Raw genomic sequence first — 15700 nt, forward strand, 5'->3', positions numbered from 1 at the left:
TTTATAGTAGACAATACTGTAACAACACAAATCTCCAAAGGGCCTTGATGACTTACACAGATCCTGGTCTTTGATAGCCGTTACTTGATGCAGTATCTAATCTTAATCTCCTGCACATTTTGGGAGGCAAATCAGGGTTTGGTGGAACCTTTGGTGTATCTTTGGTATCTGTTGAAGATAAGCTCTGTATAGATCCACTGCAGCTTTTGTTACCTAAAGAAAACAACCAAATTACAGGGAATAGTAAAGCTAATTTGAAGTTGTTTCACAACATGTGTAACATGCAAAGTGAAGTTATTGTTGTGTTTTTTTTTTTTTTAAAGAGGAAAAATAGCTAAAGAAAGTACTTACTAAGAAAGAGCAGAAACAGCCTTTCAGGCAGAAAGTCAGGAGAAAAAGACCAACAGCAAGAATGAAGAAATGACATTAAAATTGTGAAGGGTAAAAAATGACACTGCACTTAACTGGCTAGATAGCACATTCACTAAAAAGTGACAATAAAAACAGTATTTATGAAGTAGTACACTGCATAGAATTGTAGAAAAAATTCATGTTGGAAGGGATCTCAGGAAGTCATCTAGTCCAAATTCCTGCTCAAAGCAGCACCCACTATGAATTCAGACCACATTAATATTTCAGTATCCACAGAAGCTTCATGCAGTTAAAAAAAAATACTTAGGAATTAATGATCATGATTTGCCTAAAATATTTGTGCTGTAACTTGATAAAACAGATCTATAGCTCTAGAGACTGTATTGCACACACAAAAGGTCCTTAATGAATACAAGGCATGGCCACATGTGTCCTTTAAGCTGACCTATCTGTAGACTGCTGTCTTGTTTGCATATACATTCTTCAAGACAAGAACTGCATCTACTTCTGTATTTCTCTATTCCCAAGAACAACAGATGCTTAATAATGCTTTAAAAGAGATCCCAAAATATACAAACTATACCTATAATATTGTTATTCTACACTATTATTCTATATTATAAATTATTGTTAATGATAATTATTTATTCTACATTATTAATACTGTTAATATAACACTAATTCATATCTGGAAGTCTTAGGAAAAATCTTGTACACTCCATGAGGGGCAGAGTGGAGAGAACTTTGCACATAACCACATATTTACTCTACCTGTTCTTGTATTACTTACACTATTGACAGCTCAATGGCAAACTTGGCACTCGCACTCAGTCCACTGGAGCTCACTGTTTCAGTGCTGACTGTTAATCTTCATAATCCAAACCACTGCTAATATACTGATTTCAAGAAGGTGTTTTTTCTAAAGTAATTTCCACATAGCTGTCAACATAGTGCAGTACCACCTCATGTACTCACAGAGGCACAGCATACACAGGCATTTTGCAGAACTGTCTAAAAAGCAACGTTTTTAAGCTTCTCTGTCTTGTAAAGAGCCTTGCTACAGTCTTATTTGGGACATAGGCTCATCTTAGGTGCTCTGAGGGTGTTCTTTGAAGCAGCATCCTTCTTTGACAGAACAGGAAGCCTGGCATCCTAACCTGTGCACTGAAACTGAATTCCTAAAGTTGGGTTTGCACACTTGGTTGTTCTTCCACATCATGTCCATATACAGGACCATTCAGCCATAATCTTGTGTTCAAGGTAATCTATCTGCAGTACTGGATAACAAACCATGCAAGTAGGGCAGAATAAAGCACCCTTTTCATCAGCAGGGTTTCAGATATACATTTCAGGCCAGGGATTACCTTTTTATCCCATCTGTCCAGTCCTACCTCAAAGGCACTGACGGTAAAAACCGTAACTAAAAAAAACCCCAACTCTACAAACCACCCTTCCTTCAGTCTCCTATTTCAGACAATTTAAGAGATGCAGTTGTCAAAATTAATTTGTTGTTATTTACCAGATTATCTTAAGCCTAGTGCTTTTCAAATTTAAATGCTAGATTTGATCAGTATTAATCATGTTGCAAGAATTCAATCCTTTGACAGTGATAAACCATAGCTACCAACTCTTCTTATAAACCAGTAATCTCGTTACAAGTCAGTGGTCTAGATGAGGCATAGCAGGATAGAGAGAACTCTAAATTCTGAGAAACACTGATGTATTTTCAGCTGTGTGAACTGTACAGGTAACAATGAAAATGTGTCAGAAGCAGTTTGAAAACTGAAAGAACATACCACAAAAATTTAAAAAATAAACAAAAAAAATTAATATCATTAGCTTTCAGATACAGCTCTCGTTTTCTGATGCATCACAGTAAACACTGATCTTGTAAAAGAGCTTGGAGATTACCTTCAGCTGATGGAATTGATCTAAGGGAAGATGCTGAAGACCTTTTCAGCCCAGACAGATTGTATGAACTCTTTTTGGTCAAGTCTGTTGGTGGAGAGGCATTCTCTGGTCCAGTGACAGAAGCTACACTTTGGCAGTCCGACTCCACATCTGTTTTGGTTGCATCCTCCTTTGATGAGGATTCTGGACTAGTAGTCCAGAGGCCTGAACTCTTCTGGCCATTAGAAGAAGGGGGAGAGGCAATCCATGGAATCCCTCCCGATTTCTCCCTGGGCTGTGAGGGTGTGCATTTGGTGGTACTGTTCTGCTCTGAGGAGTGAGAAGAGAGAGATTCAATGCTGCCCATGGGAGTGCTGTCTGGGCTACTGCTGTATGAGTCACCTAGGGAGGAGTGAGGGGAGGGGAGGGGAGAGAGAGAAGAAAAAATAATTTACATTTTATAATCATGTGCATTTCTCTCATGCCATTTTTAGCCCCATGTACCTTACTTGTCATCAAATTCATTAATCTGTGGTTTCACAGGCAATGACTCTTAAGACAAAATATGTATTTAGTTACTCTAAGTTTCACACACATTCCTATCTTTAACCTGGAAGAGCCGCCTTTCATGGTTGTTTCTTTATAGCTGATGAACATAGTGGGCTACAGTCTAAACTATTTTACATAGAAGTTTGCATTTTAAAAGAACTGCCTGCAATACAAATAATCCTTAGAAAATTCAACAGTTACGATGTTGCAATATCTCTGTGGTGAATATCTTGCTGGATTTCCATGATAAGGCAAATGTTGCAGTGCTTGTCACACTTATGTTCTTAAATGCATGGCTTTATTGCCAGCAGGCACAAGAATTAAGTTTTACTCTTCAGTTACCAAGCTGCTGAGGATCTCTACAGTCTCTGTAAGACTAGCCTGTAAGTCTATCTACAGATATCCTATTTTCTGAGTCATCATACCTTTCATGAAGTATCTATCCTGTAAGACAACTCATTCCTTTATTTACAACTTGAATGTTGAACATTTGATGAATTTCTTTAATTAGGTTGATACTAGAGAAATGTACCTACCTATACACAAATCTTTGTACTGATTTTGTTTCCAATAATCTTTTGCAAGAAAAAATAGGAATACCCTAAAGAAATTTGCTGATGATATAAGGGTAAGAACACTCATCAGAACTGAGGGAGGACTGGCCTATAATACAGTGAGGGCTGAGTTATTTTGAAGACTGGATTCAGTCTAGTGAGTCATACATTGGTTTTTAGTCAGATTTTTTCCCAAAAGCTAGGAGATATAATTCACAAATTTCACAAGCAGCAGAGAATGCATATTCTTCAACCACATAGTAGTTATAAGATATCAACATGATACAGCTGCTTTTGCCTCCAAATGTTTCAATATCCTTGGCAACAAGTGACCATAACCACACACAATATGACAGATAAGGTCACAAATACCAGTGCCTTGCGTAGTGAGTGGATCTGACAACAGTAGTGCCACTGTTACAGTAGTGTGAAATATTCTGTCCACTTCTGGCCAGAATTCCAGTATTCCAGATTAGACTGTCCCCCATCTTGTCCCTTTTCAGGCCATTAGTCCCTTGAAAATTGCAAGACTGGCTGAAGCCTAAATTTGTTAGATGCATTTTCTATAATTTTCTATCATTCCCTACTATCTGAAACCTGTATCTCACTTTCTCATGCCTTACAGAATTCCTTAATTTCCTGCAATATAGTTAAGTGTCTGTGCTTCATTTAAATGATGACTTAAAACATCTAGTACTTCAGAAATTGCTATTGCCAGAAGCCAAGGCTCTCTCTTGCCTGTATCCAGCCACACCTAGAGATAGTTGGCAAGGAGAATATCTCTGCTTCTGCCTCGGCCTTCCAGGCAATAAGTGAGATCTTAACTGGAACTTGTGTAAGCAAGCACTAAGCTTGAGCTAATAAGCAAAGCACAAGTGGAGAGCTCTTGGGTCAAGACCTAGTTCCAAGAAAGCCACCAGCACAAGACGTGTCTGAATGAAGAAGCATGAGCTTGCATATGCTCTGCAAAATAACTGCACAGAAATGCCCCTTTTTATGCTGGCATTCATTCATTGCAGTTACACAGTAATAACCAGCTGAAACTTGCTCCATCTGTCCTCTGGTGAAGGTAACTTCTTACTCAGGATCCCATGCCATTCACACTGGCAAACGATGTGTAGGCAGCTATTGCTCTCATTAAGTATTTAAACTCTTACTGGCAGGAATCATGTAACATAAACCTATGGGAAATGCAGCACCTGTGCAAGAGTATACTGAAGATACATTTCCTAACATTACAGACTTAAGAATTACTACAGATCCTCAAGACAGATAAACCTTAACTGTGGATTAATTTACTGCACCAGTTTCATGTAAAACAGTCCTTGAGGAACCAAGGGACACAGAAGTTCTTTTGGAAGTCTGTTGTAGTAGTGGAACTGTTAACAACTTAATCTTTGTTTAAGTTTCAATACTTCTTACTGGTACGGTTAGTAGGTAAAAAAATTATGGCCCACTATATGAAGATGAAGTGAAACTTTTTAACAGTCACACCTACATGAAAATGAATAAGCATTCTAAGCAGCAATTAATTATAAACATAACTCCCTGCTGTTAAACAGTAAGCCATATGATACGTACACAGTTTCTCCCCAAAATATTACTTTGTTTCTAATGCAGAAAAACTAACAAACTTTCAGTGGTTTTGGCAACCTAGGCAGTGGCTGACTTTGAACCAATGACCACAGGTTCATGCATGTGAAAAAAGCCAAGTAATGGTTTTGATCTTCTGACCTTGACTGAATTACAGGAGAGGAAAGATTCTATTTACAGCTTCACAACCTTACTAATCTACTCTTACAAACAAATGAGACGAACTTCATATAATGAACTTATGAGTTCCAAAGCTGACTACATTTAGATTAGAATATAAAGTCTACTCTAAATGATTTTTGAATACGGTATGCAATACAAGACTTGCCTAAAAGCAAACACCCTTCCTCATCTGAGAGAAGCAAGGAATGCAGTCATTCAACAGTGTGGCTATGATTCAGAGAGGCTAAAAAGCTGATGAAACCCCAGCAGGTATACTTATAATTATTGGAATACAATATGTATTGGATATTATTCAGGAAAGTTAAAAGACAAGACATAAAAAAGAAGATAACCAATAACAAGGACAAACTCACTGTCAGGATCTGCGAGACATGGTGTATATCTTCCTTTGGGTTTACGTGAACCTGTAGAGAGACAAATTGCTCTTGTCCTTCTTGAACCTGATCGGGACTGAGGTTGGGGAAGAGGAATATTGGGGTCTGGTGCCGTGTGAAATATCTGCATGATTAAAAACAAAAGGGAAATAAAACCCCATAAACAATAGAGTACTCTTACACTTCCATTATTAATACATTTGTTTTCCTCACTACTGTGCCTGAAAATATTTCTGTAATAGTCTCACACATTACAAAAGAGTAAATTCATAGAATATAACCTTTGCTCTGATCTCATTTTACAATCCAAGAAGCACGATACTGAGCTGTACTTAAAATTTATACGAATTATATAAAAATATTTGTTTAAGTAGTTTTACTTTCTAGCCTTTTTAAGAAGTCCTTAACAGTCTAAATTGTAAAACATACAATAGGTGCCTACCACTAACTCCTGCTCAAGAAGTAATGTATTTTTTAAATATTATGAAAAGATTTAATTTTTTCTGTGTGTTCCTGTGAAAGCTTTTGCATGTCATAGAAATGTGTCATAGTCGTAAATTACTACAATCCAGTTTGTATTTCAGAAAACCACTTTAACTTGCCAAACAAGTCAAGTTTGATCAGGAACATCTTTATATTTGGAGCATCTTCTGGTTTTTATCTTTTATATACCACCGTTACCACTGGTCAATTTTGCACTTCATTGCTGCAGAAAAAACTGAAATTTTTATGGGTGTCTGATTATCGCAATCTGACACAGGTACACGTAAGTTTTTTAAGAACTCTTGCTGATAAAGGTGCAGAAGGTCCAGTAATTTGGTTGACTTGAATTTGTATCACCTGTTCTGCAATATCCAAGACACATGCAGCAGAGGTCTTAAAAAGCCCTAAAAACCTTCTTGAATACTTCTAGTAAAAATTGTAATTGCCTTGGAGGATGATCAAAGCAAAAAATATAGCTAAAAGATTTGCAGGTTTTAATTCCAGATCTTCTTTCTCACTTATTCCTCCCAGTGTAGACTGTAAACTCTACTGAGTATCTCTTATGGCATTCTGTGGAAGGAAGTGGAATTAGTTCTGTGGAATGGAGAAGAAGTTTTACAGAGAAAGATTGCCTGAATAAGCTACAGAAGGAATCAGAAGTGTCCAGTCTCCACAGGACCAAGTGTTGTAGGTTAAAATACCATGCAACGTCAAAATATGTCTCTGCAAGGATTTCTGGACCCTCCATCAATAGGGCACTCCCAGAAGAGGATGAAGTGAACAATGAAAAGGTACCTCCATGCCATTCACAGAAGTGGAAGAAAGCAAATACACTTCCCACAGTAGAAAATACTTTAATGGACATCTTGAGATGGTCTTGAAGTACATTAATACTGTATTAGCATTAGTGAGTAGCACATCAATACAAAAACATGTCTGTAGACAGAGAAATAGAGCAAGGGTGATTTTGGTTGTGCAGCCATGGTCTTTGTATTGAACAAGCTGGTCATTTTCTGGAGGGGAAATTCACTTTTGGAAACATATAATATGTATGTTTTCGAGTTACAGCCAAGGAGGCTATCAGTATCATACCAACTTTGGGGAGTCCCTGGGAAATATAACTGATAATACAAAGCAGTACTGTCAGTACTTACTGACCAACCAGTGCAGGGGATCCTGGCACTACCTGGGAACTGCCCCTTAGCTGAGTGTCCTGGTTTAGCTAGGATAGGGTTAAGTTTCCCCAGCAGTGGGGGGAAGCTCTAGCCGGGTTATTCCATACCATGCTGACGTCACCTCCTGGCGCCCAAGCGCGGGAGCGAGGGAGAATCGGTTAACACGTGTGTTATGCCATCTCTCTGCTCTCACTGCTGTATCGGTAGATATCTTGCTCTGTTCATTGTTATTACTGTTATTGTTATTGTTGTTTTTGTCTTGTTGCTGTTGCACTGTTGCATTAAACCTCTCCTTATCTCAGCCCCGGGGCTTTGTATTTCACTCCCTTTGTGGGGGAGGGGCAGTGGCCGCGTGGCCTCAGACCCCAGCAGGGACTAAACCACTACACTGAGTAATGTGAAACGGAAGAAACCCAAAGTTTTTTTCACTTTGTTTTGTTAGTCGAGAAGGTGATATATATATTAACGAAAGATCCCCTAAATAAAATTTCTTTTGATGACCAAGTAAGGAGGTCTTGACTGTTCTGATGAGTTCTGAAATCAAATAGTTTAAAATAAAATCTGAGGAGGCTTTCCAGTGAAGCTGATACCTTCAATGGTAGTGACTGAAAGTGTTTAAGATTTCATGGATTTTCCTTCTCAAGCCCTGAAATAGTTCTTATTCAGTGTTCCAGGAAAGAGTTTGAGATGGACCTTTGCTGTCACTGGTCTCTTTGGGGAAACCAAAATAAACCAGGCAGTCACAGACATGCCTTTCTTCAAAGCAAAAGAAGTACCTAGAGAAGTTTGTTTGTTCCAGAGTATTCAAGAACTTTTAAATCACAAAGACACGATGGGCTTAAAAACTGTAACTAGGAATAAAAGCTCATCTAAAATACATTATTTTTTACTTTTGATTTTTTACTCTTCATCTAGCATCTACACAAATGAAAAATGACACACTGCACAGAAATGGGGGATTCTGCTAGGGATCCACGTTGATGCTGCTCATGAAAAGAGGAACTGAAGGATGATTGGGGTTTCATGACGTCAGGAGAGACTAGGTCTCCACTGTGCAGATGGCATATCCCCAAAGGACAGCAATGGCCAGAAAGTCTCTGACCTGATACACTCAGAGGAGAATCTATGCATTTACCCAGAGTGAACCTTCATACATTGCTAGCATGAGAGATGGAGAAGCTGGGAGCAAAGTTATGACCTTCTCATTCTGTTTCCAGATATAAGAAGGACAGCAATCTTCAGAAAGCAACTGAAGAATCAGAGGAACTCCTTCAAAGCACAGGAGGTTATGCCTTGGATTTGTACCTTGCACAGCCACAAAAGACTTGCTAGGAATACAGATCCATAGCATGGAGTGGGAAGAAGGTATACTTTCCATCAATGACCTTCTTACAAATGCTGGATTTCTTATTATGAACTTAATGATGGCAATGAAAATGAGATCTTAGTTCCACTTCATCACAAAACAGTCAGATAATGTCTTTCTACCTTTTCATAATGCTCTATCAGAATTTCAACGACGATATTCTGAAACTTAATGTTCATCATAGCAGCCACGGTTTCTTCTTGGGCTCTCATCAGAGTTGGTCCAAAGATAACACCAAGGTTGGATACAGTCATTAGATTTTGCTGACTGTGTAATGATACCCTTTAAATGAACACAAACAATATGCAATTAAATTGTTGTGCTAAACTACAATTCCGACAGGCAAAAGCCTGTTAAGTCTACTTCTTTAACAAGATCCCAAGTTCATGCCTCCCCTTTAAAAATGTTTTTAAAACTTTCACTTTTACTAGAGTCAAAATATAGTATAGTACAACTACTATATTTCCATTAAGGCTCCCATCCTGCAATAATTTAATGGATAATGAGCACGTCTTCCTAGAGTAAGTATTTAAGTTCCTGACATAATTGACAAGGAAAAGCAACTATTTTTGAAGGCCTCCACAGCGAGATCCAGATCATCTAACGCTTAGGAATCTTAAGGTAGGCACCTATCTCTCTCCAATGATTATACAGGAACTTAAATACTTGATGTTGGATTGACTGAAAATACTATGTGATAACAGAGGTCAACCATATACCTTAGCTTTCATGTAAAGGAAAGAAACTTAGTTACTGAAAACACTTAAATTGCAATAGGATCTCTTTATTAATATGTTGAAAACACGGGATCACTGGGGTCAGTGAAATCATTGTTTCTGTGGTATAGATACCACTAGATGATCATAATGACACCTTCTAGCTTTAAAATATATTAACCTTTTACTTCTGTATATTCTGTTATCACTTACTGTACCTTTTCTGTCATTTTTCTTAACGTAGAATTCAGAAACTTAGTTTTTCCCATTTATCAGATAGTAAAATGAAAACCATCAATCAGTAATCCTCAATGCCTATTTTCTCTCCTTATAAGATTTGCCAAATAAAAACCATACCATCATAAATCCTTCAAAATAACTGCCAGTGATTCCCCAGTCACAGCTGCCCTATTGCCTCCTGTTTGAGAAATATCATGCCACGTAAAGATTCTATAATTGCCTTAATGCTTAATTTTATTGGATCTGCTACCAAACAGAATTAGTTATTGAGGCACTTGTTCACATTTTCTTCTTCCTTCTCATTGCTATCTGCTACCATTGCCAAGCTGAGCCTTTTTAGCCATTTCCTACATAATTAAAATAATTCTTGTACCTTTTAAAATTAAGAAACAGTAAAATCTATAAAATACTGGAAGACTAGCAGATAGGATCAAACTTTATCTTTTGGTTTTCTCTGACAGCCTTCATTAATCAGGTTTATGGAGACATCAGCTACATTTTCCTTCCAATAATATTCTTAGATAGCTTGATTTGTTCCTAACATGTTATACGAACATTAGCAAAATGACCTATATGATGTCAGAGTTTCATAGCAAATAACACAAATACTATCCCCTTACAAAGGTTAGAAAGGCAGTGACAAAGGCAACTGGGGGATTTTGTTAGGATCAGGATCAAACCCACGTCTGGACTCACACATTACCCTTACTCTCAGTTATCACTGTTGAGTAGGCACTAAAGATACACAGAATTATCTTGGAATAAAAGTGACATAGACTGTACAATTACTTCTATAATGAAGTAATACTCCCCTCATATTTGGAACAGGAACATTTTAGCACCCCATTTACATTGAGAAGCAGAAGTATGGGAAAGGGGTTTGTATTGGAAACAATAAACTGCAGGAAAATCAATGCCTATCTTCTTACATGTTTCCTATGTTGTTTCACTAAGTTATGCCAAAAAAACTTTCCAAAATTTTACTTCAGACACACTGGCAGAGATTGTTATTTGGAATCCATATGATGAAAATGACTACCTTGTTAAAGCACATTTTTAGCCAATTATCTTAATCTAATTTTCTCTGTAATGGATCTTATATTTGGCTTAGGTGACTAAGGGTTGTTTGGGAACTCCACTAGTATTTTAATGAAAAAGGAATTTTGAATTACTCATCTCTAGACTTGTTAGAAAAATCTAAAATAAATAACCCTTTGCAATGTTACTCTGTGCTACACAGTAACTGTTAAGGTCTCTTACACAAACATAGTCTTCTAGCATAAGAGAGAAAGTAGTGTTTGTCCTGTATTTGGGTTTCCTTGGTTACAAATTTGGTAGCTTGGTTAATAAACGGAATGGTGAATTTAATAACACTGCAACCAGAAAGGGCTTTCTGCGAAGCATTTCAAAGGCTCAATTTCTTGCAAAAGAGAAAAACCCCAGGCATATAAATGAATCATTTTGATAGCCAATTTCCCCTGACCTAGTCCTACTGTTGCTGGGCTACTGAATAGATACAGGCCAAAGTAATCATGCATTTCAGGTAGCTGTAAGGCATTCATTAAGGTACAGTTGCTTTCTTCTCAAAAGCTCTTTCTTTGATATATCACCATATTTTTGATAATGCCAGATTGCAGACTCCCCACTACCTACCTTAGAAAAGTATGGTGTTATTAAACCATACCAAAGAACAATTTATTCTTTAGACATGAATCTGACTAGTGTGTTGGGTTTGTGTGTGTGTGGTGGGGTTTTGGTAGTGGGGGAGGGGCTACAGCGGTGGCTCCTGTGAGAAGCTTCTTGAAGCTCCCCCGGCTCCAAGTTGTACCTGCCTCTGGCCAAGGTGGAGACAACTAGCGATGGTGGCTGTACCTCTGTGATAAGAAGGGACTTGAGAGAAGGAGTTGTGATGGGGATACCTACTGAAACACTGAGGTCAGTGGAAAAAAGGAGGAGGAAGAGAGGGAGGTGTGCTGGAGCAGAGACTCCCCTGCAGCCCATGGTGAGAGGGCAGGCTGTGCCCCTGCAGCACATGGAGGTCCACGGTGGAGCAAATGCCCACCTGCAGCCCGTGGAGGACCCCACGCTGGAGCAGGTGGCTGCACCCAAAGAAGGCCTCAACTCTGAGCGAAGTCCTCACTGGAGCAGTCCCTCACTGGGAGGACTGCAACCTGTGGGAGGGACCCACACCGGAGCAGTTCGTGATGAGCTGCAGCCCATGGGAAGGACTCACGTCGGAGAAGTTCGTGGAGGACTGTCTCCTGTGAGAGGGACCCCAACTGGAGCAGGGGTAGAGTGTGAGGAGTCCCCCTCCTGAGGAGGAAGGAGCAGCAGAGAGAGTGGGTGATGAACTGATTGCAACCCCTATTCCCCCTCCCCCTGCACTGCTGAGGGGGAGGAGGGAGAGAAATTGGGAGCAAAGCTGAGCCCAGGAAGAGGGAGGGGTGGGGGAAGGTGTTTTTAAGATGTGGTTGTATTTCTCACTGTCTTACTCTGTTTTATTGGAAAATTAAGTGGTGGTGGTGTTTCAATTAAATTGATGTTCTTTTTTTTTCCCCAATTTTTCCCCTGTCTTTTGCCCGTGACCATAATGTGTGAGTTATCCCTCCCTGTCCTTGTCTCAATTCCTGAGCCTTCTGTTTTACTTTCTCCTCTCCATCCCCAAAGAGGAAAGAGTGAGGGAGCAGGTGCCCTCTGGGCTCAAACCATGACAACTAGGAAGGTTTAAAAACAAAAAATGAGTTACCTATGTGAAAATAACACCAAACTTCCCGTGTTTGCCTAGCTGCTGACTTAGTATACACTCATGCAGTATCACCTCTCTGTAAGGTACTTTTCAGGATTTGCTGTTTTTGTTTATTTGTCTTCAGTATGATCTACATCCCACAATATCTAGATCATATTCAGTTTTGCACAGTGACACAAAAGTCAAGGTAGGCAGAGACATAAAGACCTTAAGACCTAAACCAAGAAAAAATAATATTATCCTTATTTTATAACCCATAGTTAAAGGTATAATATTTTCACCTAGACACAAAAGCATACATAAAGGAACTGAACAGCTAAAAGAAAGATAGGGAAAGGATGTACTTTTTGAAATTTGGATTTTAAACAAAAGAATGAAGAAGCAGGAGGTTGGGATTTTTTTTCATATTTTCCCATTTTCATAAAAATAGGCACTTTATCTGCCATTTGATTGAAAAATCTACACAGTGGTGGGAAAAAGATGAGGAAGAAAGATAACTAATACACTCAAGAGGCTGATTTTGAATTCAGTCTCATTAAAACTGCTAGCATAAACAACAGCTGGCAAATTGTATGAGAAATTAGAAGTGGTGAATTGAATGCTGGAAAGAAAAGAACTGAAGGTTTTCAGTATAAAACCATAAGATTACATGTACTGGAAATGAGAATCACTTCAAAGATGAGATAGGCAAGAGTTAAAGAGAGCAATTAAAGAAGGGAATACTACAGGCATGTTTTTCTTTGGAAATGCATCTGAGGTCACATTGAGAATAAAGAGGCCAGGAAAACAGATCAAGAAAGAAATGCCTGCCTACAACTAATTCTATGTACAAGTCAGTCAGTTCCTATGCATACATGTTTTTAGTTTTGGGGCTTCCAGACTAGCAGTTTATACAAAATCATTAATCCCTCATTAAATGTTTTAACTTTTTAGAGGGTTAGAAAGCAATAGGCATATTTTTTAGCTCATCAAACAACTCTGAGAGTAAGGAAACTTATGAAACTTGCTTTCATCTGATTCTCTGGGTCACCCCATGTATAACGAGATGCAAGGCCTGCCTAATCAGTTTTTGCAATGGAAGCATTCACAGCAGCTTGCTATCATGTTAGTTCTCCAAGGGCTATGACATAAAGGGCTAAAAATAATTTATCAGCTTAAATAATTTCCTATCAAAGAAATTTCTCACATCTATAGTTCTCACATCTATTAAGAAGAAGCAAAACTGCTTTAAGCTCCACTGTAGACACCTTACTGCAGCCTGTAGATCAAGCTGTGATCAAAAAAAGCAAAATAGCTGGGATGTAATGAATGGAATGAAAACAATATGGACTCCTCTCTTATGTCTTCTACATATCTCAGTCATGTGGGCCTTATCTGAACTGCTGTTTCAGTATTCACATTCCCAGATCATTGCTAAATGGACTAAAAAGTATACAGCATCCTAAATCAGAAAGAATAATACATATTAAAAAGTATTCAGCAAGTATCAGTGAAAACTGATCAAAGATGTTCTAAAACCCACATGAATAATGTTTGATGCATAAACAGGATAAATTATAATGTAATAATGGTATGGAATCATAGCTAGTAATATAGAGAGACATAAGAGAATAAAAACTTGACTTTTTTGTCTCACCACACATGCTAAGTGTAATTCAGTGAAGACAAAAGGTCATCAGTTCAAAGAAATGCAAAATCTTTTCCATCTGACATTAATACACAGAGAGGCTGATGAAACAATGGAGATTCAAAAGTGGGTTTGGAAAAAATGTAAATAATACTTCAAATTAGTGTTTTCAAATGATACTACACTTCAGAGTTGTTAGAAAAATAAGATCAAACATGAAGGATAAGTATTATCACATGAGTATACTCTCAATTTCTGAAACAGTGTGGGGCCTTGAGTCAGATTCAAAACAGTGTTTTCTATCAACATTAGCACAGTTTTAGATGTTTCTTAAATTTAATTAGTGACAATTCCTGTAGTAAGTAGGTACATGAATGAAAACATTGAGTGGTTTTATTTTATAAACATAGTTGCTCATCCTGGTGACACTTTATGGTGTTATTTTTTATTTTGTTTCTATGGTGAGTATTCAGCTATGTTGAGAACAGCATTTTAGAAATTAAATGTGATTTCAAGCAACATTATTTCAACACAGAGAATGGATTAAGCAACACTGACAAATTTAAAGCAGACATAATCACATCTTACAATAACACCAAAGAGAAAAATCAAAAATAATTACTTGACCAAGTGCTTGATAAGGATGTCCAGCATCTCTCTGTTCTTTTCTGGTAACTTATGCACAAGTGCATGCACTGCCTCAACTCTGTAGTTCTGATCATCTGACTCTATTAAACAGAAAACAAATATTGTTGATAAATTAGAACATGTGCTAAGATGTGACACAAATGACACCACTGCCTGTACACTAACACACACATGCCAAACACAATTAGCCTTTATAATGATGAGGACAATTCGATTATACTTATAACATTCTGAAATCTGTATTTCAAGTAACTCACCAAAAGCAGTTACCACTGATACTGGAAACAACAAAATTAGTGGCAATGTTGACCTGATGTGCCACTTCAGTGAAATCCAAGATTCTTCTCCTTGATATTTTAAATATCTAAAATTCTTGAGTGTCTTTTATTCTTATCAAGGCAAGAGGAAATGGGGAAATTATTTCAAATTCTAAACTGGAGTTGCTAGAAAAACAATCTTACTATCTCTGTATCTAATTACTCCATTTGTGAAAAGAAGACAATTATCACCCCCTCCAATTTCTCAAGTCAAGCTGGGAAAATAAAGGTCTCTGGATGAGAGGGATGAATGTTATAAACAAATTATCAGCCCATGTAAAACAAACAAACATATAAATCAAGGTTCAAAATTTCATGCACAAGGCAGTCACACAGAACCTCTAAAAAGATCAGAACAAACCACTGAACAGCTTCATCTAGTGTGACGTCTCTGTTTTGAGGGCTTTCATGTGGCACTGTGCTGTCACATACAGTGACATGGAAGAACTCGGATCCATGGCTGGATCACTGAATAACAGACCAAGGAGAAAAGTAAGGATAGTAACTGATGACATAAAGGGTTAGAAACAATATCACTTTCATAAAAGTACATTTATTACTTTACTTACTAACAGCAACAATGAAATCTTTGTGCAGCTTGAAAGTCATCAGTGGTTCTGAAAGACACCTGGTTGTAAAAAAATATTAAAAGAAAATTTAAAGAAATGCATTACTCAAAGTCTTTCTGGGTTTTATGTTGTGATTATGATAGCCCTCAACGTCTGCACAATGTGTATCGGGATGTCCTAGGAGACTCAATTCAGTAATGACTGATGACAAGTAGCATGCAACTCAGTCATGTACATAGTCTGAAAATCTTTTTTGAGTTGAATCTGGTGTCACCATGTAAGTTAGTAACAGAAATAT

General features: G+C 37.8%; 1 protein-coding gene across 1 annotated transcript in view; it reads right to left on the bottom strand.

Moving 5' to 3' along the window:
• The window catches only part of ARHGAP42 (Rho GTPase activating protein 42), a 175770-nt gene that overhangs the window by 15406 nt on the left and 144664 nt on the right, over window positions 1-15700 (bottom strand). The window contains exons 16-21 of the mRNA XM_074816203.1: window positions 15403-15461; window positions 14491-14596; window positions 8662-8821; window positions 5495-5639; window positions 2284-2664; window positions 57-213 (exon numbers count right to left, since the gene is read on the bottom strand). Of these exons, the coding sequence (XP_074672304.1) occupies window positions 57-213; window positions 2284-2664; window positions 5495-5639; window positions 8662-8821; window positions 14491-14596; window positions 15403-15461 (1008 nt within the window). The remainder of the gene's footprint in view (window positions 1-56; window positions 214-2283; window positions 2665-5494; window positions 5640-8661; window positions 8822-14490; window positions 14597-15402; window positions 15462-15700) is intronic.

Source organism: Strix aluco, chromosome 2 (genome assembly GCF_031877795.1).
Source record: "Strix aluco isolate bStrAlu1 chromosome 2, bStrAlu1.hap1, whole genome shotgun sequence".
Lineage (NCBI taxonomy): Eukaryota > Metazoa > Chordata > Aves > Strigiformes > Strigidae > Strix > Strix aluco.